The sequence below is a fragment of the Ranitomeya imitator genome, chromosome 1, assembly GCF_032444005.1.
Source record: "Ranitomeya imitator isolate aRanImi1 chromosome 1, aRanImi1.pri, whole genome shotgun sequence".
NCBI classification, from domain to species: domain Eukaryota; kingdom Metazoa; phylum Chordata; class Amphibia; order Anura; family Dendrobatidae; genus Ranitomeya; species Ranitomeya imitator.
The window spans coordinates 246,975,283-247,000,395 of NC_091282.1; the positions used below are offsets into that span (position 1 = coordinate 246,975,283).

The 25,113-nt window shown below is 44.3% G+C and overlaps 1 protein-coding gene and 1 long non-coding RNA gene across 3 annotated transcripts in view; one reads left to right on the top strand and one right to left on the bottom strand.

The window, feature by feature from the left end:
* Window positions 1-25,113, top strand: part of HVCN1 (hydrogen voltage gated channel 1) — a 74,922-nt gene that overhangs the window by 41,378 nt on the left and 8,431 nt on the right. For both annotated transcript variants that reach the window (XM_069755152.1, XM_069755143.1), the window contains exon 5: window positions 12,990-13,102. In XM_069755152.1, coding sequence (XP_069611253.1) covers window positions 12,990-13,102 — 113 coding nt within the window. The remainder of the gene's footprint in view (window positions 1-12,989; window positions 13,103-25,113) is intronic.
* On the bottom strand, window positions 6,638-10,234 carry LOC138657709 (uncharacterized). The gene is made up of 2 exons (XR_011317149.1): window positions 10,080-10,234; window positions 6,638-7,704 (listed from the first exon to the last, which is right to left on the bottom strand). It is a non-coding gene; the product is annotated as an uncharacterized lncRNA (long non-coding RNA).

Below are 25,113 nucleotides of genomic sequence, written 5' to 3' on the forward strand. Positions count from 1 at the left end.
GCCAGCACTCAGCACAATATTGAACAATTTGACCATTGCTGCCTGTATTTCTGGTGGGCTGTATTTCAGCATTTCTGGTGGAATTCCATCTGGGCCTCTGGCTTTTCTACACCTTATGGAAGATGTTTTCTCTGTTATTTCCTGAAGTATGATTGGTGTATCCAGTGGGTTTTGGAAATGTTTGACTTTTTCCTCCATAGCTTTTAGTTTTTCCGTTATGTTTTTGTTTTTTTTGGTTTAGTTCTTCCTTCGGGATGTCTTTGTAGAGGTCTCTGAAGTACTGACGCCAGATATTGCCATTTTGGATATGGATGTTGTTTTTTGTGCCCATGTGGTTCCATAGTTCCCAGAAGAAGTTGTTTTGGAGGGCGTCTTCCAGTTGGTGGACATGTAATTCTGCTTCATCCTCTGAGCTGTGCGCACAGGAGCCGTTCTGTCCAGCGTGTCCACATGGACATTCCTTTTCTCAATCCTGCTCATACAGGTATTGTACATATGACCAGGTTTTAAATATATCAGATAGGGATTACATACATTAGTTAGGACTGCTCTGATATGGGTATACCTTAACGTTTGGTAGAGCGGCTTAATATACATTTTTTTTTTGCAAAAAACGTATCAACCAAATACCGTTTTTTTCCATCTTTTTACTAGCACTTGCTGTCCACTGTGATTTTTTTTTTTTTTGCAACAGTGTGTTTTTTGGTTTTACTGTTTTTTTTTTTTTTGTGTTTTCAAGTCTCTTGGTGGTGTGAACATGTCTCTAGGGGCTTGTTCACTGTGCACGCAGCTCATGTGTTCTGGTTTCACATTCTTCCCCTGAGGGTGGTTTTGTATTGCCTTTTGTATGGAGTCATAGGCAACCCTCAGACCCAGATGGTTGGGATCTCTGTGTTTCTTGTTTGAGGCTGTTCTCAGGATCTTCCGTATGGCTTTACATTCTCTGTCAAACCAACCATTGGTCTGTTTTTCTTTTGGCCTTTTATAGTTGACTTTTTTTAAATTCGGACAGTTCGGCCATGGTGTAGAATATATCATTGAGGTCTTTTGTAGCTTGGTTCACTCCTTCTGGGTTAGGCTTGCACTCGTAGTTGTAGAAGTGGTGGCGCATCTCAGGTATTCTGGGTCTGCTGGGAGCCTCTTAATATTTATTGCTGACGTCTTGGACCATTTATAGGATGGAGGCAGGTTGAAGAGGCCGCTCTGCTGAGGCTTTTGTGCCGATGGTTTCTCTGTAGATTTTATGTACAAAAGAAGTTAGCTGTGATCTGACAGGTGTGTTTCTGGGGTGACTATGAAGCCGCCGATATTTTCCATGTCCATATCTGTAATGGCGTAATCTACTACACTCCTTCCTACATGGGAGTCTAATGTATATGTTCCTAGGGAGTAGGACTTGGTACGGCCATTAAGAATATGAAGTCCTAAACTTCTACATAGGTTCAGGATCTTTTTGCCACTTTTGTTGACTGTACTGCCGTAGCTGTTTCTCTCCATGTGTACTGAGTCATGGCTGTCAGCCTCTGCTCCAAGAATGTAGATGTTTCCATCCATGGTCAGAAAGTCTTTTTCTCTTCCAGTTCTTGCGTTGAGTTCTCCGATGATGAGAACTTTGCCCAGGGCCTGAAAATGGGCGGCTTCTCCTTGTAAGATCTCAAAGCTCTCTGGATTGAAGTAGGGTGACTCTGGTGGTGGTATATAGATGGCGCAGACATAGAAATCAGACTGAGAGGTGAGGATGGAGCTACTGATTCTAAACCATATGTGGCGGTCTCCTCTTTTCACCGGTTTGATGTACTGGTGGAGCTCTTCTTTATGCCAGATCAATATTCCTCCTGAGCAGCGGCCCTGTTTAATGTTCTTATTTCTTAGGGCAGGGACACTATTTCCCCCCCCCCCCCCCCCGTGCTCCGATCCAACCCCCCTGCACTCCGATCCACCCCTCCATGCTCCGATTTTCCCCCCAACCCCCCCCCCCCCCCCCCGTGCTCCCCACCCCACCCCATCATACTTACTTACCGATCCCCCGCCGAATCTGCCAGACGGCAGATTCGTTCCAAAGTGCATTTTGATCACTGTGATAGGTTATATCACAGTGGTCAAAATAAAAAAAAAAAATTTAGTAAATGACCCCCCCCCCCCCCCCCCTTTGTCACCTTCATAGGTAGGGACAATAGTAAAACAAAGAATTTTTTTTTCTTCCCACTAATGTTAGAATAGGGTTAGGGTTTCGGTATGTGCACACGTATTTTGGTCCTCTGCGGATTTTTCCGCTGCGGATTTGATAAATCCGCAGTGCTAAACCGCTGCGGATTTATGGCGGATTTACCGCGGTTTTTCTGCGCATTTCACTGCAGTTTTACAACTGCGATTTTCTATAGGAGCAGCTGTAAAACCGCAGCGGAATCCGCAGAAAGAAGCGACATGCTGCGGAATGTAAACCGCTGCGTTTCCGTGCAGTTTTTCTGCAGCATGTGTACAGCGATTTTTGTTTCCCATAGGTTTACATTGAACTGTTAACTCATGGGAAACTGCTGCGGATCCGCAGCGTTTTCCGCAGCGTGTGCACAATCCTTTAGAATTAGGCCATGCGCACACGGTGCGGATTTGGCTGCGGATCCGCAGCGGATTGGCCGGTGCGGATTCGCTGCAGTGTTCCATCAGGTTTACAGTACCATGTAAACCTATGGAAAACCAAATCCGCTGTGCCCATGGTACGGAAAATACAGCGCGGGAACGCTGCGTTGTATTTTCCGTAGCATGTCAATTCTTTGTGCGGATTCCGCAGCCTTTTACACCTGTTCCTCAATAGGAATCTGCAGGTGAAATCCGCACAAAAAACACTGGAAATCCACGGTAAATCCGCAGGTAAAACGCAGTGCCTTTTACCCGCGGATTTTTCAAAAATGATGCTGAAAAATCTCACGCGAATCTGCAACGTGGGCACATAGCCTTAGGATTAGGGTTGCAATTAGGGTTGTGGTTAGGGGTGTGTTGGGGTTAGGGTTGTGATTAGGGTTATGGCTACAGTTGGGGTTAGGGGTGTGTTGGGGTTAGTGTTGGAGGTAGAATTGAGGGGTTTCCACTGTTTAGGCACATCAGGGGTCTACAAACGCAACATGGCGCCACCATTGATTCCAGCCAATCTTGTATTCAAAAAGTCAAATTGTGCTCCCTCACTTCCGAGCCCCGACGTGTGCCCAAACAGTGGTTTACCCCCACATATGGGGTATCGGTGTACTCAAGACAAACTGTGCAACAATTACTGGGGTCCGATTTCTCCTGTTACCCTTGTGAAAATAAAAAAAATGCTTGCTAAAACATCATTTTTGAGGAAAGAAAAATGATTTTTTATTTTCACGGCTCTGCGTTGTAAACGTCTGTGAAGCACTTGGGGGTTCAAAGTGCTCACCACATATCTAGATAAGTTCCTTGGGGGGTCTAGTTTCTAAAATGGGGTCACTTGGGGGTTTCTACTGTTTAGGCACACCAGGGGCTCTGCAAACGCAACGTGCCACCCGCAGACCATTCCATCAAAGTCTGCATTTCAAAAGTCACTACTTCCCTTCTGAGCCCCGACGTGTGCCCAAACAGTGGTTTACCCCCACACATGGGGTATCAGCGTACTCAGGAGAAACTGGACAACAACTTTTGGGGTCCAATTTTTCCTATTACCCTTGGCAAAATAGGAAATTCCAGGCTAAAAAATCATTTTTGAGGAAAGCAAATTTTTTTTAATTTTCATTGCGTTATAAACTTCTGTGAAGCACCTGGGGGTTTAAAGTGCTCAATATGCATCTAGATAAGTTCCTTGGGGGGTCTAGTTTCCAAAATTGGGTCACTTGTGGGGGAGCTCCAATGTTTAGGCACACAGGGGCTCTCCAAACGCGACATGGTGTCCGCTAAAGAGTGGAGCCAATTTTTCATTCAAAAAGTCAAATGGCGCTCCTTCCCTTCCAAGCCCTGCCGTGCGCCCAAACAGTGGTTTACCCCTACATATGAGGTATCAGCGTACTCAGGACAAATTGGACAACAACTTTCGTGGTTCAGTTTCTCCTTTTACCATTGTGAAAATAAAAAAATTGTTGCTAAAAGATAATTTTTGTGACTAAAAAGTTAAATGTTCATTTTTTCCTTCCATGTTGCTTCTGCTGCTGTGAAGCACCTGAAGGGTTAATAAACTTCTTGAATGTGGTTTTGTGCACCTTGAGGGGTGCAGTTTTTAGAATGGTGTCACTTTTGGGTATTTTCAGCCATATAGACCCCGTAAACTGACTTCAAATATGAGGTGGTCCCTAAAAAAAAAAAAAAAAAAAAAAAAAAAAAATGGTTTTGTAAATTTCGTTGTAAAAATGAGAAATCGCTGGTCAAATTTTAACCCTTAACTTCCTAGCAAAAAAAAAATTTGTTTCCAAAATTGTGCTGATGTAAAGTATACATGTGGGAAATGTTATTTATTAACTATTTTGTGTCACATAACTCTCTGGTTTAACAGAATAAAAATTCAAAATGTGAAAATTTTCGCCAAATTTCCGTTTTTATCACAAACGCAGAATTTATTGACCTAAATTTACCACTAACATGAAGCCCAATATGCCACGAAAAAACAGTCTTAGAACCGCTAGGATCCGTTGAAGTGTTCCTGAGTTATTACCTCATAAAGGGACACTGGTCAGAATTGCAAAAAACGGCCAGGTCATTAAGGTCAAAATAGGCTGGGTCATGAAGGGGTTAATTGTGTTACTTTACCCTGTGGACGCATGTTCTGTGTGGAGGACTCCATTATCTATCTTCGGCGTCTCATTGCGCCTACTGCGCATGTCTCAATACGTCACCACTGTAGAATGGATGGCCGGCACTTGTTGTGTGGCACTCTCAGAACGCGCATGCACATGTCATCTCCTCGGCGCCATATTTTGTAGAGGCTTGTTATCTCCTCCCATATTTCTTTTTACTTCGCTTTCGCAATTTCAAATGGAGTGGATGCCCGTTTCCTCTTATATATTATATTACGCCCAGGGCCGTATTTAGAGTTTCTGCTGCCCTAGGCACTCTTAGTGCTGCCTCCCCCATTGGTGAGTATGACACTATCCGCAGTGACTTTGGCAAGAATCGCTGTTGTGAAAGTCGCCTTTTGCAGCAGATCGGGCAGTTTTTCTGCATCTGCCGCATAACGGATCACTTATGGCAACACTGCGTTCGGCCTCATTCATTCCCTATGGGATTTGCGGTACTTGCTGTGATCTGGCAGATGTGGTACCATACCTCCCAACTTTTGAAGAAGGGAAAAAGGTGCAAAGGTTGCGGCAAATTGTAGGCCACGCCTCTGACCACACCCATTTCACAACTAATCACGCCCATATCCACGTCCCAACCACACCCATTTAGCACTGCTGATCACACTGTTTCATATACAATAATTAAAACCAAAAAAATATGGCCACGCAGTGCTCCACATACTGTATAATGGCCACACATGATGCTCCATACTGTATAATGGCCCCACATGAATGCTCAATACTGTATAATGACCTCACATGATGCTCAATACTGTATAATGGCCGCACATGATGCTCAATACTGTATAATGGCCGCACATGATGCTCAATACTGTATAATGGCCGCACATGATGCTCAATACTGTATAATGGCCGCACATGATGCTCAATACTGTATAATGGCCCCACATGATGCTCCATACTTTATAATGGCCCCACATGATGCTCCATACTGTATAATGACTGCACATGATGCTCCATCTATATATATATAATTGTCTAAGGGTTTTTCCGTCTGTCTGTCTGTCCTGGAAATCCCGCCTCTCTGATTGGTCGAGGCCACCAGGCCTCGATCAATCAGCGACGGACACAGCATCGACGTAGAAATCCCACGTCTCTGATTGGTCGAGGCCTGGCGGCCTCGACCAATCAGCGACGGGCACAGCGATGATGTCATAAAGGACGTAGACATCCCGCGTCTGATTGGTCGAGGCCGCCATCTAGTATATATATCTATCTACTAGATTGTGGCCCGATTCTAACGCATCGGGTATTCTAGAATATGCATATCCCCGTAGTATATGGACAATGATGATTCCAGAATTTGCGGCAGACTGTGCCCGTCGCTGATTGTTCGAGGCAACCTTTATGATATCATCGTCGCCATGGCAACCATTATGACATCTACGTCGATACTGTGCCCGTTGCTGAATCAGAAACGTGGGGTTTCTACGTCCTTTATGACATCATCGTCGCTGTGCCCGTTGCTGATTGGTCGAGGCCGCCAGGCCTCGACCAATCAGAGACGCGAGATTTCTACGTCGATGCTGTGCCCGTCGCTGATTGGTCGAGGCCGCCAGGCGATATATATATATATATATATATATATATATATATATATATATATATATATATATATATATATATATATATATATATATATATATATATATATATATATATATATATATATATATATATATATATATATATATATATATAAATATATAAATATATAAACCAAAATTGGAACAGCACAATTGCTCACCAGTCGGGTGCCAAGCCTCCTAAGTAGAGTAGTCCAATCCTCTACCCAAAATTACACAAAAAGAAGCAAAAGGAGGCAGCACTCCAAGTCCTTGTCAGGGTGAAAACAGTGAGGTTTATTCAGTCCACATCTCTGTGCGACGTTTCGGCTCACACTGAGCCTTTTTCAAGCAGTGAGTGGTACCAATAGCAGTGTTTTTATACACCTAATCTACAACCATTTACATAATTATAATTAGAAACAGATTATTACAAATACATATATTCAAATGTGCATATAAATATATACTTTGTGTCATCATTAAAGTGCATAGTGCAAGTGTACAGTACTCTTCTATATATCTTCACTCAGAATTATATCTCCCTTATTTTATACCTCTTTCTATACATTACTTCGTGTACTCCTCATATTATCTTAATGCTTCATATCTGTACAGTTACCTTTCCCTGCCGCCCACAGTGCACACCACATGGAGGACATAAAACGCCATTATCGGCGTTCCTTACTTCCTATTGCGCATGTCTCAGCGTCACAGCACTCGGCCACGCCTATCAGCCAATACAAAGTCTCCCATAGTGACCTTCCACTTGCGCACGCGCACTCGGCTCTCATCCGCGCCGCGGCGCCATCTTGGTTGTGGCTAACTTATAACTATTATTAATCTTTGGTGATAAGTCTGTTTTTGACCAGCGGTACATATAACCGCAATCGCCTCCTTCTGTATTTCATTATGTTCCGGGATCATAGGTATTATATGGCTTAATAATTTTGCACTTTGGTAAAGAGGACATAACCTTATTCAGGCCATCCCCGCCCACCAATGTCCCTTCAGTTAGACACCTGGCCTGTTACAGCCAGACATCATCACCAAACGGTACATCTAGGTGCTACTGACTTGCCAATTACCCACGTATATTCCATAGGTCATCAGACTCCACTCTTTTTATTATATTCCATTTCTTTTATTAAGGCTTTGTACTGGCCGACAAAAATAACAAAATACAAAAAAATACAGAAAAATAGCAAACATAATAATAATGTTGCGCAGAAAGAAAAATTCTTTGCGCTGAAAAAATTTTTTTTTAACTCAACCTCCATGTGGTCATGCCCATGTATCAGCAGGGTATATCGATAATCTTGATAGGTGTGAAGATATATCTACAAAGAAACAATAATGAAATCACATTTACAATTAAAATTGGAATAACGTTATCATAACACTATCCAAATATATAACTAGTAGTCCATATACACCTAATCCCCCAGGCATACTATATACGGGGCTAATACATATTCGGTTGAATTTTGAAATCCACATTGAGTCCCTTTGGTTTTAACGTATTTAACTCATAAATCCATTTAAGTTCTTGCTTTTTCAGGAGAGAGACTCTGTCCCCTCCTCTTCTCTGCACGGGGATTTTATCAATTATTCTGAATTTTAAATCCTTTTCTGTGTGTCCCAATTCCGTAAAATGTTTCGAGACCGGCAGGTCAAGTCGTTTTTTTCTAATTGAATGTCGGTGATTGTTGATACGCACTTTTAATTCGCACGTCGTCTCCCCTACGTACCACAATTTACATGGACACTCTAACAGATAAATTACATAATCGGAGTTACATGTTAAAAATTGCTTGATTGTGTATATTTTGTTTGAATCTGGATGTTTGAATTCAAAACCTTTCAACATATGGACACAATTTACACATGACAGACATGGGAAACAACCTTTCCTACCTGTCCCAGTGATTGTTGTCTGACAACTATTTTTTAAAGAACCAATGTCAGATTTAACTATATGGTCTTTTATACTTTTGCCTTTACGATATGAAAACAGTGGGGGATTCCTAAATTCTTTTATACTTGGAAGACAATTACCCAGCATACCCCAATGTTTTCTGATTATTTCTGCTATTTTACCACTTTCTTCTGTGTACGTCATTACGCATGGTAATCTGCTTAGAGTTTCTTTTATTTTTATTTTTTGTTCACTCCCCAATAATAATCCTTTTCTATCCTTTTCTCGGACTATGTTTCTTGCTCTGTTCATTATTCCCCGTGGGTAACCCCTCTTCATAAATTTCTTTACCAAAGTGTCCATAACTCCATCTATATCCTCATCTCTTTTAACAATCCTACGTACCCTCAGTAGCTGACTTAGCGGGATAGATCTGATCATACTCCGAGGGTGCTGGCTGTCATATACCAACAGATTATTTCTATCTGTTTCTTTTACAAACAGAGTGGTTACCAGTTCCCCATTAGTCTGTTTGACCAAGACATCTAGGAACTGTAAATCCTTCTTAGAAGAGATCAATGTGAACTTGATGGTCTCATCAATTATATTCAAATATTGGTGGAAGTCCTGAAGTTCTTTTTCTGTGCCATTCCATAGGAGGAAGACATCGTCTATGTATCTCCACCACACCAGTACATGCCGGAAGTGGTGGGACACATAGACGAGGTCTTCCTCCAGGACACTCATCACCAGATTAGCGTACGCGGGGGCCATATTGGCCCCCATTGCTGTACCCCGTCTTTGTGTATAATATGTATCTCCAAATAAGAAATAGCTCTGATTCAAAATTAACTCCAATAGTTTTTTTATGAATATCTTGCCCTCATTTGACATTTCGACACCACCCAACTTTTTCTCGACAGCTTTAATCCCAGATGTATGTTCGATCGAGGTGTAGAGTGAGGTGACATCAAATGATGCCATGATCACCTCCCCCCTCAACTCTACCGACTCCAACTTGTTTAAAAAATCGGTGGTATCTTTAATATATGAGCTTGCTTTTTTGGCAATGGGGTTAAGAATTCTATCCAGAAATGTGCCTATTCGACTAAAAACTGAGTCCACCCCTGACACTATTGGTCGCCCAGGTGGATCGACCAAAGATTTGTGTATCTTTGGGGTTATGTATAATACTGGAGTCCTGGGGAATTCCAAATATAGATAATCCATCAATTCCTGATCAATTATTTCTTTTTCCCAAGCATCTTTCAGGTAATTTTTTAACTCCTCCATTATGCTAAATTTAGGGTCACTTGTTAATTTTTGATATACATTTTCATCCCTCAGTTGTCTATTAATTTCTGTAATATATTTGGACTTGTCCATGATGACGACAGCACCCCCCTTATCTGCGGGTTTAATTATGATGTCGTCATCATGGACAAGCTCCTGCAATGCCTTATATTCCTCTTTCGTTACATTTGGTCTTTTGAATTTATCAGTAACTCCGTCTCTCACTTCCTCAATTTCTTTTTTTACTATTTTTTCGAAGGCATCTATAATGGTAGAATTCACAGGTGGCACAAAGTCGCCACTCTTTCTTAATCCCAGGTTTTTGGAGCTAAACTCACTATTCCTTATTGTACTTATTGCATTCTTATCTTGGAACCATTCTCTAAGTTTGATTGTCCTGAAAAACCTCTCCATATCAACACGTAGATCAAACCACTTTGTATGTGAACAAGGAGTGAACGATAGTCCTCTACTAAGTATGGGTATCTGTGGGGGTGTCAGTACCTTATCTGATATATTGATCACAAGTTCTAGTCCTTCTTCCTTGACGTTGCTTGTCGCTGTGGCTGTGACCTGTTCTTCTCTGGTTTTCTTTTGATACCGGCGGTGGTGTTTACCTCCTCTCCTCTTGCGCTTGACTGTCCTTCCATAGCACTGTCCTGGTCTATAGGGAACAATGTTATTATTGATCATTAGTACATTATTACCCCTTTCATATTTGTCCATACAACCACCTTTCTTTATATAGAAGAGTACTGTACACTTGCACTATGCACTTTAATGATGACACAAAGTATATATTTATATGCACATTTGAATATATGTATTTGTAATAATCTGTTTCTAATTATAATTATGTAAATGGTTGTAGATTAGGTGTATAAAAACACTGCTATTGGTACCACTCACTGCTTGAAAAAGGCTCAGTGTGAGCCGAAACGTCGCACAGAGATGTGGACTGAATAAACCTCACTGTTTTCACCCTGACAAGGACTTGGAGTGCTGTCTGTCTGTCTAGGAAATCCCGCGTCTCTGATTGGTCGAAGCCTGGTGGCCTCGACCAATCAGCGACGGGCACAGCGACGATGATGTCATAATGGTTGCCATGGCAACGATGTCATAAAGGTTGCCTCGATCAATCAGCGACGGAAACAGTCTGACGCGAATTCTGGAATCATCATTGTCCATATACTACAGGGACATGCATATTCTAGAATACCCGATGCGTTAGAATCGGGCCACAATCTAGTATATTATATACCTGTATGTCATCTCCTCCTGTATATATTATATACCTGTATGTCATCTCTTATATATAGTATATACCTGTATGTCATCTCCCCTGTATATAGTATATACCAGGATGTCATCTCCTCCTGTATATAGTATATACCTGTGTGTCATCTCTCCTGTATATAGTACTAAATTGGCAGCCTGATAAATCCCCAGCCAACAGGAAGCCCTCCCCCCTGGCAGTATATGTTGGCTCACACATACACATAATAGACAGGTCATGTGACCGACAGCTTCCGTATTTCCTATATGATACATTTGTTGCTCTTGTAGTTTGTCTGCTTATTAATCAGATTTTTATTTTTGAAGGCTAATACCAGACTTGTGTGTGTTTTAGGGCGAGTTTCATATGTCAAGTTGTGTGTGTTGAGTTGCATGTGGTGACATGCGTGTAGCAACTTTGTGTGTCGAGTTGCATGTGACAGGTTAGTGTAGCAAGTTGTGTGCAGCAAGTTTTGCGCACGGCGAGTTTTGCGTGTGGCGAGTTTTGTGTGGTGCGTTTTGAGTATGTGCAAGTTTTGAGTGAGGCAACTTTTGCATGTGTTGCAACTTTTGTGCAGGTAGCAATTTTTCCGCAGGTGCAAGTTTTGCGTGTGGCGAGTTTTCCATGATGTGAGTTTTGCACGTGTGGCGAGTTTTGCGTGAGCCTAGTTTTGCATGTGGCGAGTTTTGAGCGGCGACTTTTGTGTTTCGACTTTTATGTGGCGAGGTTGGTGTATGTGTGTTGAAATGTGTGCTAAGGGTGGTATATGCGTTCAAGCACGTGGTAGTTTGTGGCGCCTTTTGTGTGTGTGTTCATATCCCCGTGTGTGGTGAGTATCATTCCCTTCTTTTGAGGTCCACACCATCAGGCTCTTCCGTCCCCTCTCCCTCAGAGTAGCGGTCATATACCGGTCCCTAGGCTCACCCACCCACTTCCTGGACCACTTCTCAGCCTGGCTGCCGCACTTCATGTCCTCAGAACTACCAACCCTTATCCTGGGAGACTTCAACATTCCCATTAACAGCCCCACTTCCACATCTGCATCCCAGCTTCTATCACTAACCACTTCCCTAGGCCTCTCACAGCTCTCAACCTCTGAAACACACAAAGACGGTAACACCCTGGACCTGGTCTTTGCCTGGCTCTGTTCAATCTCTTACCTAGATAACTCACCACTTCCCCTCTCTGACCACAACATTCTCTCCTTCACACTCTCACAACTCCTCGCCACACACACACACACACACACACACACACACACACACACACACACACACACACACACACACACACATATAGTAGCGTTTCACCCACTACGTGTCTTGGGGGACACTCGCTTGGCAGCAGAATAACCATAGACAGGGACAAACACATGTGAATGTGTAATATGAATATATTAGGCTTAAATGTCAAAAATAATTTTGCTTTTATTTTTTTGTAATAATATATTCGTCATCTTGTTTTTAATCATGTTACTGGCGATGATAACCTGTGAATAAGGTCAGTCTCTGAGAGCTCAAGAATGCCGACATCATGCCATACTCAAACTTGTGGTCAAATTGTTACTCGAAATGACAGTCGTCTGGTCGCAACCCGCGAGTTTCCTTGCTGCCTGTTCTATTTTAATGGACTCTCAATACAGGTTAAATTTTTACAGATGAGTGACCATTTTCATCCACAGTTTGCATTGTCTTCTGTCTTTGCTTGAAGTCCAAGTGGTCAACAATAGTGATGAGCGAGTATACTCGTTGCTCGGGTTTTCCTGATCACGCTCTGGTGGTCTCCGAGTATCTGTGACTGCTCGGAGATTGTTTTCCTTGCCGCAGCTGCATGATTTGCAGCTACTAGACAGCTTGATTACATGTGGGGATTCCCTAGCAACCAGGCAACCCCCACATGTACTCAGGCTGGGTAACTGCTGTAAATCATGCAGCTGAGGTAAGGAAAACAAAATCTCCGAGCAGTCACAAATGCTTGGAGACCACCTGAGCAATGAGTATACTCTCTCATCATTAGTCAAGAACCATGATATTCGGAGACTTCTGTTCTAAGGCGGGTTAGATCTCCCATTTTCCTGATTGTGATAGGCTGTTCTTTCTGTCTTGTGTGCAATTATTTTTTTTAATTTTGTTTTACAGGTGTCATTTTGTCTGTGAAAAGCGGAGCAGAAGAAAAGATTAACAAGTTAAAAGAAAAACAGGAGACCCTGCTTGCCAGAGTGTCACAACTGGAGCAGCAGTGCACTCAGCAGGTACTGTTAATCTCCAAAATAGGCTCAGATTTATTTAACACAAATTGGCAGCACTAGAATACCAGTTGTATTGCAAACTGCTTTTAAGTGGCAATCACTTCCACAGGTTGAGTCCTCCAAAGATGCCGGCATTGAGGGAAGCCTGTCCCTGATTCATGCTCCTCGTGGTTCGGTCAGCATGAATCATCTGACACTGCCTTTAGCCTTAGAGGTGAATTTGTCGGCAGGAAACGCTGTCTCTTGTCTTTTGGTTGTAGTGAAAATTGCACTATTCAGTACTATTGGAGTCTGAAGCCTCTGTGACTCTGCTTACACTTTTTTTTTTTTTTCCTTCATTTTTCCATAAAATGAAGGCAGTGTGAGTCTACCCAATAGTAAGGCTTTAGGCCATGTTCACACGATCCTTTTTTTTATGCGGAATTGCCGCGATTTTCCCGCTGCGGGTCCGCAGCTGTTTTCCATGCAGGGTACATTACATTGTACCCTATGGAAAACAGGAACTGCTGTGCCCACAATGCGGAAAATAAAAAAAAAAAGCCGCGCTGAATAGCTGCGGGAAAAAAGAAGTACCATGTCACTTCTTTTTTCGGAGCCGCAGCGGTTCTGCACCCATTGACCTCCATTGTGAGGTCAAACCCGCAGATGAAAAAAATATCTGCGGGTTTTACTGCGGTTTGTGGTGCAGAACCGCTGCAGCAGGAAGTGCGGGGAAGCGGGCGGAAGTGCGTGGGCGGAGTGTGGCTGCCCCACCGTGCTCCGATCCCGCCCCCCCGTGCTCCAATCCCACCGCCCCGTGCTCCAATCCCACCGCCCCGTGCTCCGATGCCCCCCCCCAGTGCTCCGATGCCCCCCCCGTGCCCTAATCTCCCCCCCCTTATACTTACCCGGCGTCCCGGTGTCCGTCCGGCCGTCTTCTCCCTGGGCGCCGCCATCTTGCAAAATGGCGGGCGCATGCGCAGTGCGCGCGCCGAATCTGCCGGCCGGCAGATTCGTTCCAAAGTGCATTTTGATCACTGAGATAGATTATATCTCAGTGATCAAAATAAAAAAAAATAGTAAATGACACCCCCCCCCCTTTGTCACCCCCATAGGTAGGGACAATAAAAAAAAATTAAGAATTTTTTTTTTTTTTTTCCACTAAGGTTAGAGTAGGGGTAGGGTATTTTCAGCCATTTTAACCCTAAAAAACTTCCTAGAAAACACACACTCTGCATAGAAAACTGCATAAAAAAAAGGATCAAAAAAAGGATCAAAAAACGCATCAAAAAACGCATCAAAAAAGGACCAAAAAAAGGACCTGCATTTTCTGCCAAGAGCTGCAGTTTTTTAAAAAACAGTCCTGAAAAAAAAAAAGGATGGAAATCAGGAATGTGTGAACATACCCTTAGACTACATTCTAACTAAACTATGTGCAGCAGTCACATGACCTATGACTGGGCAATTCTTTATTCAAGACCTGAATATTCTACAAACGTGATATAATAAAGCAGGTCAAACCTTTTCCCCCACGCACAAAATACATGTTTGTATAACATTTTTGTATAATGTTCGGTCCATAGAGAGAAAATCTTGCAGCAACAAACAGGTGACCCTTTTAACTCCTTTCTTACATTTAAGTCATAATAGGAAATGTCTTCCCGAATTATGATGAACAAATATGTCATAGTGACTATACAGGCATTGTCCCCGCATGATCATTACTGAGAGCTCAGCTTAGCTGATGGCCGATCGCCTGCAACAACAGCAAGGGCCACCGCTGACGCTGTCCTTTTCTGTATAACCCTTTCAATGCCACAGTTAATAACAACCGCAGCATTTAGAAGGTTGTGAGATGGAAGGGGCTCCCTATTAGGCTGGGTTCACATTGCGTTTACAGCAGCCCGTTCAACACATATGGTAACGGGCTGCTGTAAACGCAAGTGCCGGTATGGCAGCACGCTAGCGCAGATAGAGCATCTGCTAGCTCTACTTGCGCTAGCAGTGACAGACCCGGAAACACTGCCGCCCGCGTCTCGGGGTCCGTCACTCAATGACAGCACATCCCTAGCGCACGCCCATTGTGGGCGTGCGCTAGCGATGCGTCCGACATAGGAATTAATGGCGGCCTTAACGGACAACATTACACCGCGTTTATGTCGTGGTGTAACGTAGTCCATCTAACGTGCCATATAAACGCAGTGTGAACCCAGCCTTGGAGATGAGCGAATTTGATTGGGTCCCTGCTTATTCGGCAAACTATAGCGCTTACAGAATAAGCTGCAGAGGGAACCTGGATACATGGAGCGCACCGGCTGATGAGCTGTCCGGCGCCGCAGCTGCATGCATCGCGGCTGTTTCACTATTACAACACATGCATGGAGAGCCCAACACACAGGCTCTGCATGCATGTATTGTGACAAATCACTCAGAAATAAAACAGCTCGAGACACTTACTAGGAGCTGAAGGCACATGTAGGGAAATTGTCACGCAGAGCCGGAAGTGATGTAAAATAGGAACCTTAGCAACCATAATGCTGGAAGTTATGCCCAGGCATAAGGAGAGAAAACTCTGAGCGTTGACAGCCCATGTCAGAGGCATGTATGCGCTATATCGGAAGTATCATGATGTCAGGTGGAAGCCTAGCAACCAATATGCTGACCGTTAAGCGCAAACGCACAGTAGAGAGGATGTAAGCTCCGATCGTGCCTGTCCGAGGCGCTGTATCTGGAGTAAGGAAACAAGTTGTTACGGATGCATACAGTTGTGGCCAAAAGTATTGACACCCCTGCAATTCTGTCAGATAATACTCAGTTTCTTCCTGAAAATGATTGCAAACACAAATTCTTTGTTATTATTATCCTCATTTAATTTGTCTTAAATGCAAAAACACGAAATGAATTGTCCTAAAGCCAAATTGGATATAATTCCACACCAAATATAAAAAACGGGGTGGACAAAAGTATTGGCACTGTTCGAAAAATCATGTGATGCTTCTCTAATTTGTGTAATTAACAGCACCTGTAACTTACCTGTGGCACCTAACAGGTGTTGGCAATAACTAAATCACACTTGCAGCCAGTTGACATGGCTTAAAGTTGACTCAACCTCTGTCCTGTGTCCTTGTGTGTACCACATTGAGCATGGAGAAAAGAAAGAAGACCAAAGAACTGTCTGAGGACTTGAGAAACCAAATTGTGTGGAAGCATGAACAATCTCAAGGCTATAAGTCCATCTCCAAAGACCTGAATGTTCCTGTGTATACCGTGCGCAGTGTCATCAAGAAGTTTAAATCCCATGGCACTGTGGCTAACCTCCCTAGATGTGGACGGAAAAGAAAAATTGACAGATTTCAATGCAAGATTGTGCGGATGTTGGATAAAGAACCTCGACTAACATCCAAACAAGTTCAAGCTGCCCTGCAGTACGAGGGTACTACAGTGTCAACCCTTTTCATTCAGATGCCGACAGATAGTACGGGACTGTATGGTAGGAGTGAATCAGGTGAAGGTGTTAATATAGCATGTTGCCAGCCACAATGCCTTTGATCATTTAACCACCCCCTGGTGTGCTGGCCCCAGCTGCCAAATTATCCCCACCCTGGTCCCATAATCCATCTCTTCTGACCCATCACTGGACTATAAAGGTAGAACCATCCTTAGGGGGGCACGCAAACATCACAGAAGCAAAGCGTCACGGAAGATAAGCGTCCTGATACAGCAGTTATTTCATGGCAGTTAGTCAGGGCAGGAGTCAGGTAACCCACACTCTGTTCTCCCTTTTATCCATGTGCTTTATTCCTATCCTCCTATGCTCCCTTGCAATGCACATTCACTGCCCAATCCCCCCTCCACCACGACTCATACACATCAGCTCCTCACTGCTTCCATCTCCTATGTACAGCTCCCATGCACTTCTCACCTTCCTGAAAAACCTCAGCCCATCTTACCCAAACACACTGCACAAAAAAACGTCAAACATTTCAAAAAACTACTTGCTTTTTATCTTGTTACTCCTACTGATTTCGGGGGACATATCCCCCAACCCCGGTCCCCCATCCCCCAACCTCAACTGCTACCCTACCTCATATCAAAACCATACTAACCTTATTAATATTACTCGCACTCCCTTATCTCTCTCTTTCAATTGTGCCCTTTGGAATCCACGGTCTGTATGTAACAAGCTTCCTTTCCTGCACAACTACTTTCTGAACAACTCTCTGAATCTGTTGGCCCTCACTGAAACCTGGATCCAAGACTCTGACACCGTCTCCCCTGCTGCCATTTCCCATTACAATTCTCCCATTCCCCAAGACCCACAAACAGACCTGGTGGTGGAGTCCCCCCAATGCACGTTCCAGGTTATACCCCCAGTTCCTTCACTTTCATTCCCTTCTTTTGAGGTCCACACCATCAGGCTCTTCCGTCCCCTCTCCCTCAGAGTAGCGGTCATATACCGGTCCCTAGGCTCACCCACCCACTTCCTGGACCACTTCTCAGCCTGGCTACCGCACTTCATGTCCTCAGAACTACCAACCCTTATCCTGGGAGACTTCAACATTCCCATTAACAGCCCCACTTCCACATCTGCATCCCAGCTTCTATCACTAACCACTTCCCTAGGCCTCTCACAGCTCTCAACCTCTGAAACACACAAAGACGGTAACACCCTGGACCTGGTCTTTGCCTGGCTCTGTTCAATATCTTACCTAGATAACTCACCACTTCCCCTCTCTGACCACAACATTCTCTCCTTCACACTCACAACTCCTCGCCCACCCCAGCACCCTCCTACCTACCACACATTCAGAGATCTATATGCCATTAACCCTCATACACTTTCAGACTCCTTACACTCATCATTGTCCCCAATCTCTTCTTTTTCATGTCCTGATCTGGCTGTACATTACTACAATGACACTCTTAGAAGCACCCTAGACCAAGTAGCTCCCCTCACCCTCAGAACCTCCAAACAAAGAGTGAAACAGCCCTGGCTCACATCGCAAACCCGATTTCTCCTACGATGCTCCAGGTGTGCTGAACGCTTATGGAGGAAAACTCGCACCCCAGAAGACTTCATACACTTCAAATTTATGTTAAGGACCTATAACTCTGCCCTTCACCTTGCCAAACAGACCTACTTAACCACTCTGATCTCCTCACTATCCAACAACCCCAAGAAACTTTTTAACACCTTTCACTCCCTCCTCAGGCCAAAAGCACAAGACCCTATCACAGACATTTTGTGCTGATGACCTGGCCTCCCACTTTATAGAGAAAATAGACAATATCCGTCAGGAAATCCGCTCCCAGACACGAAGTGCAATGACTCCCATTCCTCCCTGCATCTCCCCTGGCTCACTCTCCGCATTTGATCCCATCACAGAAGAAGAAGTCTCCAAGCTCCTCTCCTCTTCTCATCCGACTACATGCACCACCGACCCCATTCCCTCACACCTCCTCCAGTCTCTCTCTCCAGTCGTCACATCTCACCTAACAACAATTTTTAATCTCTCCCTCTCCTCTGGCATTTTCCCCTCCTCCTTCAAACACTCTGTCATTACACCATTACTAAAAAACCCACCCTTGACCCATCATGCGCAAACAACTACAGACCGGTCTCCAATCTCCCCTTCATCTCAAAACTCCTGGAGCGCCTAGTCTACTCCCGCCTTACCTGTCACCTCTCCACTCATTCCCTCCTAGACCCTTCACAGTCCGGGTTCCGCCCCCTACATTCAGCAGAAACTGCACTTATCAAGGTGACCAATGACCTTCTGACAGCAAAATGTAACGGTGACCACTCTCTGCTCATTCTCCTCGATCTTTCTGCAGCTTTCGACACTATTGACCACCCTCTCCTACTCTCTAGGCTCCAGTCACTAGGCATTAAGGACACTGCTCTCTCCTGGTTCTCTTCCTATCTTTCTGAACGCTCCTTCAGTGTTCTGTTCTCCGGCTCCACTTCATCTCCTCTTCCTCTCACTGTCGGGGTACCTCAGGGCTCAGTCCTTGGCCCCCTTCTCTTCTCCCTCTACACAGCCCCAATTGGACAGACCATCAGCAGATTTGGCTTTCAGTACCATCTTTATGCTGATGACACACAACTATACACGTCAGCCCCTGACCTTACCACCGCTGTACTACAGAACGCCACTGACTGTCTGCAGTCTCTAACATCATGTCCACTCTCTATCTGAAACTCAACCTCTCCAAAACTGAACTTCTTCTGCTCCCGCCTTCTACTAGCCTCCCTAAATCTGACATTTCCCTCTCCGTGGGTGGCACCATAATAACGCCTAGGCAGCAGGCACGCTGTCTGCGTGTTATGTTTGACTCCGATCTCTCCTTCACCTCCCACATACAATCTCTTGCCCGCTCGTGCCGCTTACATCTAAAGAACATCTCTAGAATCCGCCCTTTTCTCACCATGGAGACAACAAAAACTCTCACTGTCGCCCTAAAACACTCCCGCCTGGACTACTGCAACTCTATTAATTGGCCTCCCCCTCACGCGACTTTCCCCTCTCCAGTCTATCCTTAATGCAGCAGCCAGGGTTCTCCATCTGGCTAATCGCTACTCGGACGTGTCCGCTCTTCGCCAGTCGTTACACTGGCTGCCCATTCATTACAGGATACAATTCAAAGTACTTGTTCTCACCCACAAAGCTCTCCACAGTGCGGCACCCCCTTACATCTCCTCCCTCATTTCTGTCTATCGGCCTAGCCGACCGCTGCGATCTGCAAACGACTTTCGACTAACCTCTGCACTAATCCGTACCTCCCGACTCCAAGACTTCTCCCGTGCTGCGCCAATCCTCTGGAATGCTCTACCCCAAGATATTAGGACCATCCACAACTTGCATAGTTTTAGGCGCTCGCTCAAAACTCATTTGTTCAGAGCAGCCTATCACGTTCCCTAATCAGTCATTTTATGTTTGTGTGTGTGTGGCCCATTCACCATCTCCATCTACCCCCCACCCCCTGAAGATGGCTGGACCATCATTGTAAATACATCATTGTAAATACACACCTGTACTTTGTATCTCCCCCACCTCATTGTAGATTGTAAGCTCTCACGAGCAGGGTCATCTTATTTTGCTTTATTACTGTATTGTTAACATTGTTACCTATGACCAGGCTCGGACTGGCCCACCGGGGAACCGGAGGATCCTCCGGTGGGCCCTGGCACTGACACCTGCTGGCAGGGCCTCCCCCCGCTCCAGGCCCCCCCGCCTTGAATACTCACCCTGCTCCAGCGATGGTCTCGGCGTCTGCACTGCAGCTCGTCCTGAACGCGCAGTCACGTGACACCGCTCATTAAGATCATGAATATGCGCATATTCATGATCTTAATGAACGGTGTCACATGACCGCTCAAGCAGGAAGAAGGTGCTGCGCCGGCGCTGCCGCCTGGAGTCGGGAGAGAGGGCGAGGGATGTCAGCATGGCCGTGCAGTGGGACAGGTGAGTATGAGGGACGGGGGGGATGAAGGAGGACATAAGCCGGCGCACCGAGCAGGAGCGGGTGCGGAGAGATAAGCCTGCATACAGGGGGGAATATAAGCCATGCAGAGGGGAATATAAGCCATGCATACAGATACAGGGGGGAATATGAGCCATGCAGGGGGGAATATAAGCCATGCATACAGATACAGGGGGGAATATGAGCCATGCAGGGGGGAATATAAGCCATGCAAGGGGAATGTAAGCCATGCATACAGATACAGGGGGGAATATAAGCCGTGCATACAGGGGGGAATATAAGCCGTGCATACAGGGGGGGAATATAAGCCGTGCATACAGGGGGGAATATAAGCCGTGCATACAGGGGGGAATATAAGCCGTGCATACAGGGGGAATATAAGCCGTGCATACAGGGGGGAATATGAGCCATGCATACGGGGGGGGGGGGGGGGGATATGAGCCATGCATACATGGGGAGATATGAGTCATGCATACAGGAGGGGGTAATATGAGCTATGTATATGGGATAGGAGGGAGATGAGCCATGCATACAGGAGGGGGGTCATTATACAGTATTGAGCATCATGTGTGGCCAATGGACATTATACAGTATGGAGCATCATTTGTGGTCATTATACAGTATTGAGCATTATGTGGGATCATTATACAGTATGGAGAACTGTGTGGCCGTTATACACTGTGGAGCACTGTGTGGGTGGTCATTATACAGTATGGAGCACTGTCTGGCCATTATACAGTATGGAGCATCATGTGTGGCCATTATACACTATGGAGCATCATGTGTGGCCATTATACAGTATGAAGAACTGTGTGTGGCCATTATACAGTATGCAGCATCATGTGTGTCCATTATACAGTATGGAGCACTGTGTGGCCATATTTTTGTTTGCTTATAATTGTATATAAAACAGTGTGATCAGCAGTGCTAAATGGCTGCGGTTGGGACGTGGATATGGGTGTGACTAGTTGTGAAATGGGTCTGGTCAGAGGCGTGGCATAAAATTTGCCGCGGCGCACTACGCGCGCCGCAAACTTTATACCTCCTTCCCATCTTCAAAAGTTGGGAGGTATGGTACCACATATGCCAGATCACGGCAAGTGCCGCAAATCCCATAGGGAATGAATGAGGCCGAACGCAGTGTTGCCGTAAGTGATCCGTTACGCGGCAGATGCAGAAAAACTGCCCGATCTGCTGCAAAAGGCGACTTTCACATCAGCGATTCTTGCCAAAGTCACTGCCGATAGTGTCATACTCACCAAAAGGGGAGGCAGCGCTAAAAGTGCCTAGGGCAGCAGAAACTCTAAATACGGCCCTGGGGGGGCTACATTATATTCTGTGGGGGGACTGCATTATTCTCTCAGGGGACTACATAATATTATGGGGGCTACATCATACTATATGAGGGGGCTACAGTATACTCTATGGGGGGCTGCATTATATTCTGTGGTGGGGCTGCATTATTCTCTCAGGGGACTACATAATATTATGGGGGCTACATCATACTATATGAGGGGGCTACAGTATACTCTATGGGGGGCTGCATTATATTCTGTGGTGGGGCTGCATTATTCTCTCAGGGGACTACATAATATTATGGGGGCTACATCATACTATATGAGGGGGCTACAGTATACTCTATGGGGGGGGCTGCATTATATTCTGTGGTGGAACTGCATTCTCTCAGGGGACTACATTATATTCTGTGGTGGGTGGCATTATACTATATGGGGGGGCTGCATTATACCCTATGGGGTGCTACATTATAGTCTATGGTGGGGACTGCGTCATACCTGAGAGTGTTGCATTATATTTTGTGGGGTGCTGCATTATATTCTATGAGAGGGGACTGTATTATATTTTGAGGGGGCTACATTATATTCTGTGAGGGGGCTACCTCAACCCTTGCTACATTATTAAGACGTGAACTACCTTATATTATACCCGGATATTAGCGCTTTTTACCGCACAATTGGTGGTCTTGTATCTATTTCTATGTAGCTACATAGTGGGCCCCAAGAATGATTTTCTCTGGTGGGCCCAAAGTGCTCCAGTCCGACGCTGCCTATGACTGTTGTGTTTGAAACTGTTAAACTGTAAAGTGCTGCGGAATATGTTGGCGCTATATAAATAAAGATTATTATTATTATTATTATTATTATTCTGAGACCCAGGAAGACCCCACTTCTTAACCCGAGACATAAAAAAGCCAGGCTGGAGTTTGCCAAAACTTACCTGAAAAAGCCTTAAACGTTTTGGAAGAATGTTCTCTGGTCAGATAAGACAAAAGTAGAGCTTTTTGGGCAAAGGCATCAACATAGAGTTTACAGGAGGAAAAAAAGAGGCATTCAAAGAAAAGAACACGGTCCCTACAGTCAAACATGGCGGAGGTTCCCTGATGTTTGGGGGTTGCTTTGCTGCCTCTGGCACTGGACTGCTTGACCGTGTGTATGGCATTATGAAGTCTGAAAACTACCAACAATTTTTGCAGCATAATGTAGGGCCCAGTGTGAGAAAGCTGGGTCTCCCTCAGTGGTCATGTGTCTTCCAGCAGGACAATGACCCAAAACACACTTCAAAAAGCACTAGAAAATGGTTTGAGAGAAAGCACTGGAGACTTCTAAGGTGGCCAGGAATGAGTCCAGACCTGAATCCCATAGAACATCTGTGGAGAGATCTAAAAATGGCAGTTTGGAGAAGGCACCCTTCAAATATCAGGGACCTGGAGCAGTTTGCCAAAGAAGAATGATCTAAAATTCCAGCAGAACATTGTAAGAAACTCATTGATAGTTACCGGAAGCGGTTGGTCGCAGTTATTTTGGCTAAAGGTTGTGCAACCAAGTATTAGGCTGAGGGAGTTTTGTGTGAAATGATCAATGTTTTGCTTTTTGCTTCATTCTCTTTTGTGTTTTTTCATTTAAGACAAATTAAATGAAGATAATACCAAAGAATTTGTGATTGCAATCATTTTCAGGAAGAAACTGGGTATTATCTGACTGAATTGCAGGGGTGTCAATACTTTTAGCCACAACTGTACATGGTCGTGCTTGCGTTTAGGTGGCGGAGACCTCTGTCACTATCTATGTTCAGTAGGTTAAGTTGACAAAAGATAGCCCTAATGGGGAAACTGCAATAAAACCGTATACATCGTGACTCACAAGTGTCATTTGTTCTTGATTGAACAAGTAATTATTGGCATACCTAAAAATAGCAGACACTGTTGGATCAATGTGATCTGTGCCAAAGATAAACAAAGTTGTTAGAAATATTATTCTTTGTCAGAATGTGGATACACGCGCACAATGCATATATTTTAACAGTTGTATCGAGCCACAATAAATGGAGGTCTATAAAAGTTATATTAACTGAACAATCAATAGTCTTGTATTTTTATATGCACAACTTATTATAGTAAAAGAACACATTAAGGCTATGTGCACACGTTCAGAATTTCTCACAGAAAATTCCTGAGAAAAACCGGACATTTTCTGCAAGAAATCTGCATGCGGTTTTGCTGCGCTTTTGCCGCGTTTTTTTCCGGACACTTCCCAATGCATTTTGTAGTGGGAAATCTGCAAAATTAATGAACATGCTGCGGTTTTTACCGCGATGCGTTTTTTTTTTCGCGGAAAAAAAACGCATCATGTGCACAAAACATGCGGAATTCATTCTAAATGACGGGATGCTTATTGTATGCGTTTTTTTTGCGGTTTTATAGTGTCATCGGGAAAAAACGCGAAAAAAAACGCAACGTGTGCACACAGCCTAAAGATCAGAATCGAATATTGTCATGTCTGATCCAGATGGCTAGAGTAAGGAAAAACATATCACTAATACACCACACCTAGTGGATTCTAGTGCGTCCAATAGCATCAACATCTGTTCTTTTATTTCTGGGTAATTTGGCTCTATCTTCCGTCCCTGAAGAACAAGCTTCAGGCACATTCCTCCTCTTCCTATGTGATTCTGACGCTTAGTGCCTCCGGATCTTTGTGCTCTCCTTCCTTCTACTGGCTATGCAGCCTCATTTATTGAAGAAAAATCAAAATAGCATTCCAGCTATTAGGCATCTTTGTAGAGTTTGTCTCTCACTTGGGTATTTTATTTGTATTCATTTTTGTTATCTTATTGTGTTTCTCTACAGCTAGGCTTTTTTTTTTTGCACTCGCAGTACATCTAGAGGTCTTTGATATACACTTTCCATGGGCGGTCATTATTATCTATTGTATGGTTGCCATTTATTGCATAGGTGCACTTTAGCAGGTCATATTATATGCTTGCATCCCTTGACTTGGCTGCTATTATTTTTGTATTAGTCATATCCATTGCGGTAGAGAGGGGAGGACAGGAAGGACCTAGCCCTTATATGTTCATTGATGTTGCGCTAGTATTTTAGATGTTTTTAATGTATTGTATCTTATGCTTTTGACATGATGCACAAAAAAACGTTTGCTCGTCTCCAGCAGTGTACACCCCACCATCTGGCACTTGGTTAATCAGTTTTAGCTTCGTGTCAGTAGAAGGTGGATGCAGGCCTTTCACTAGACCCA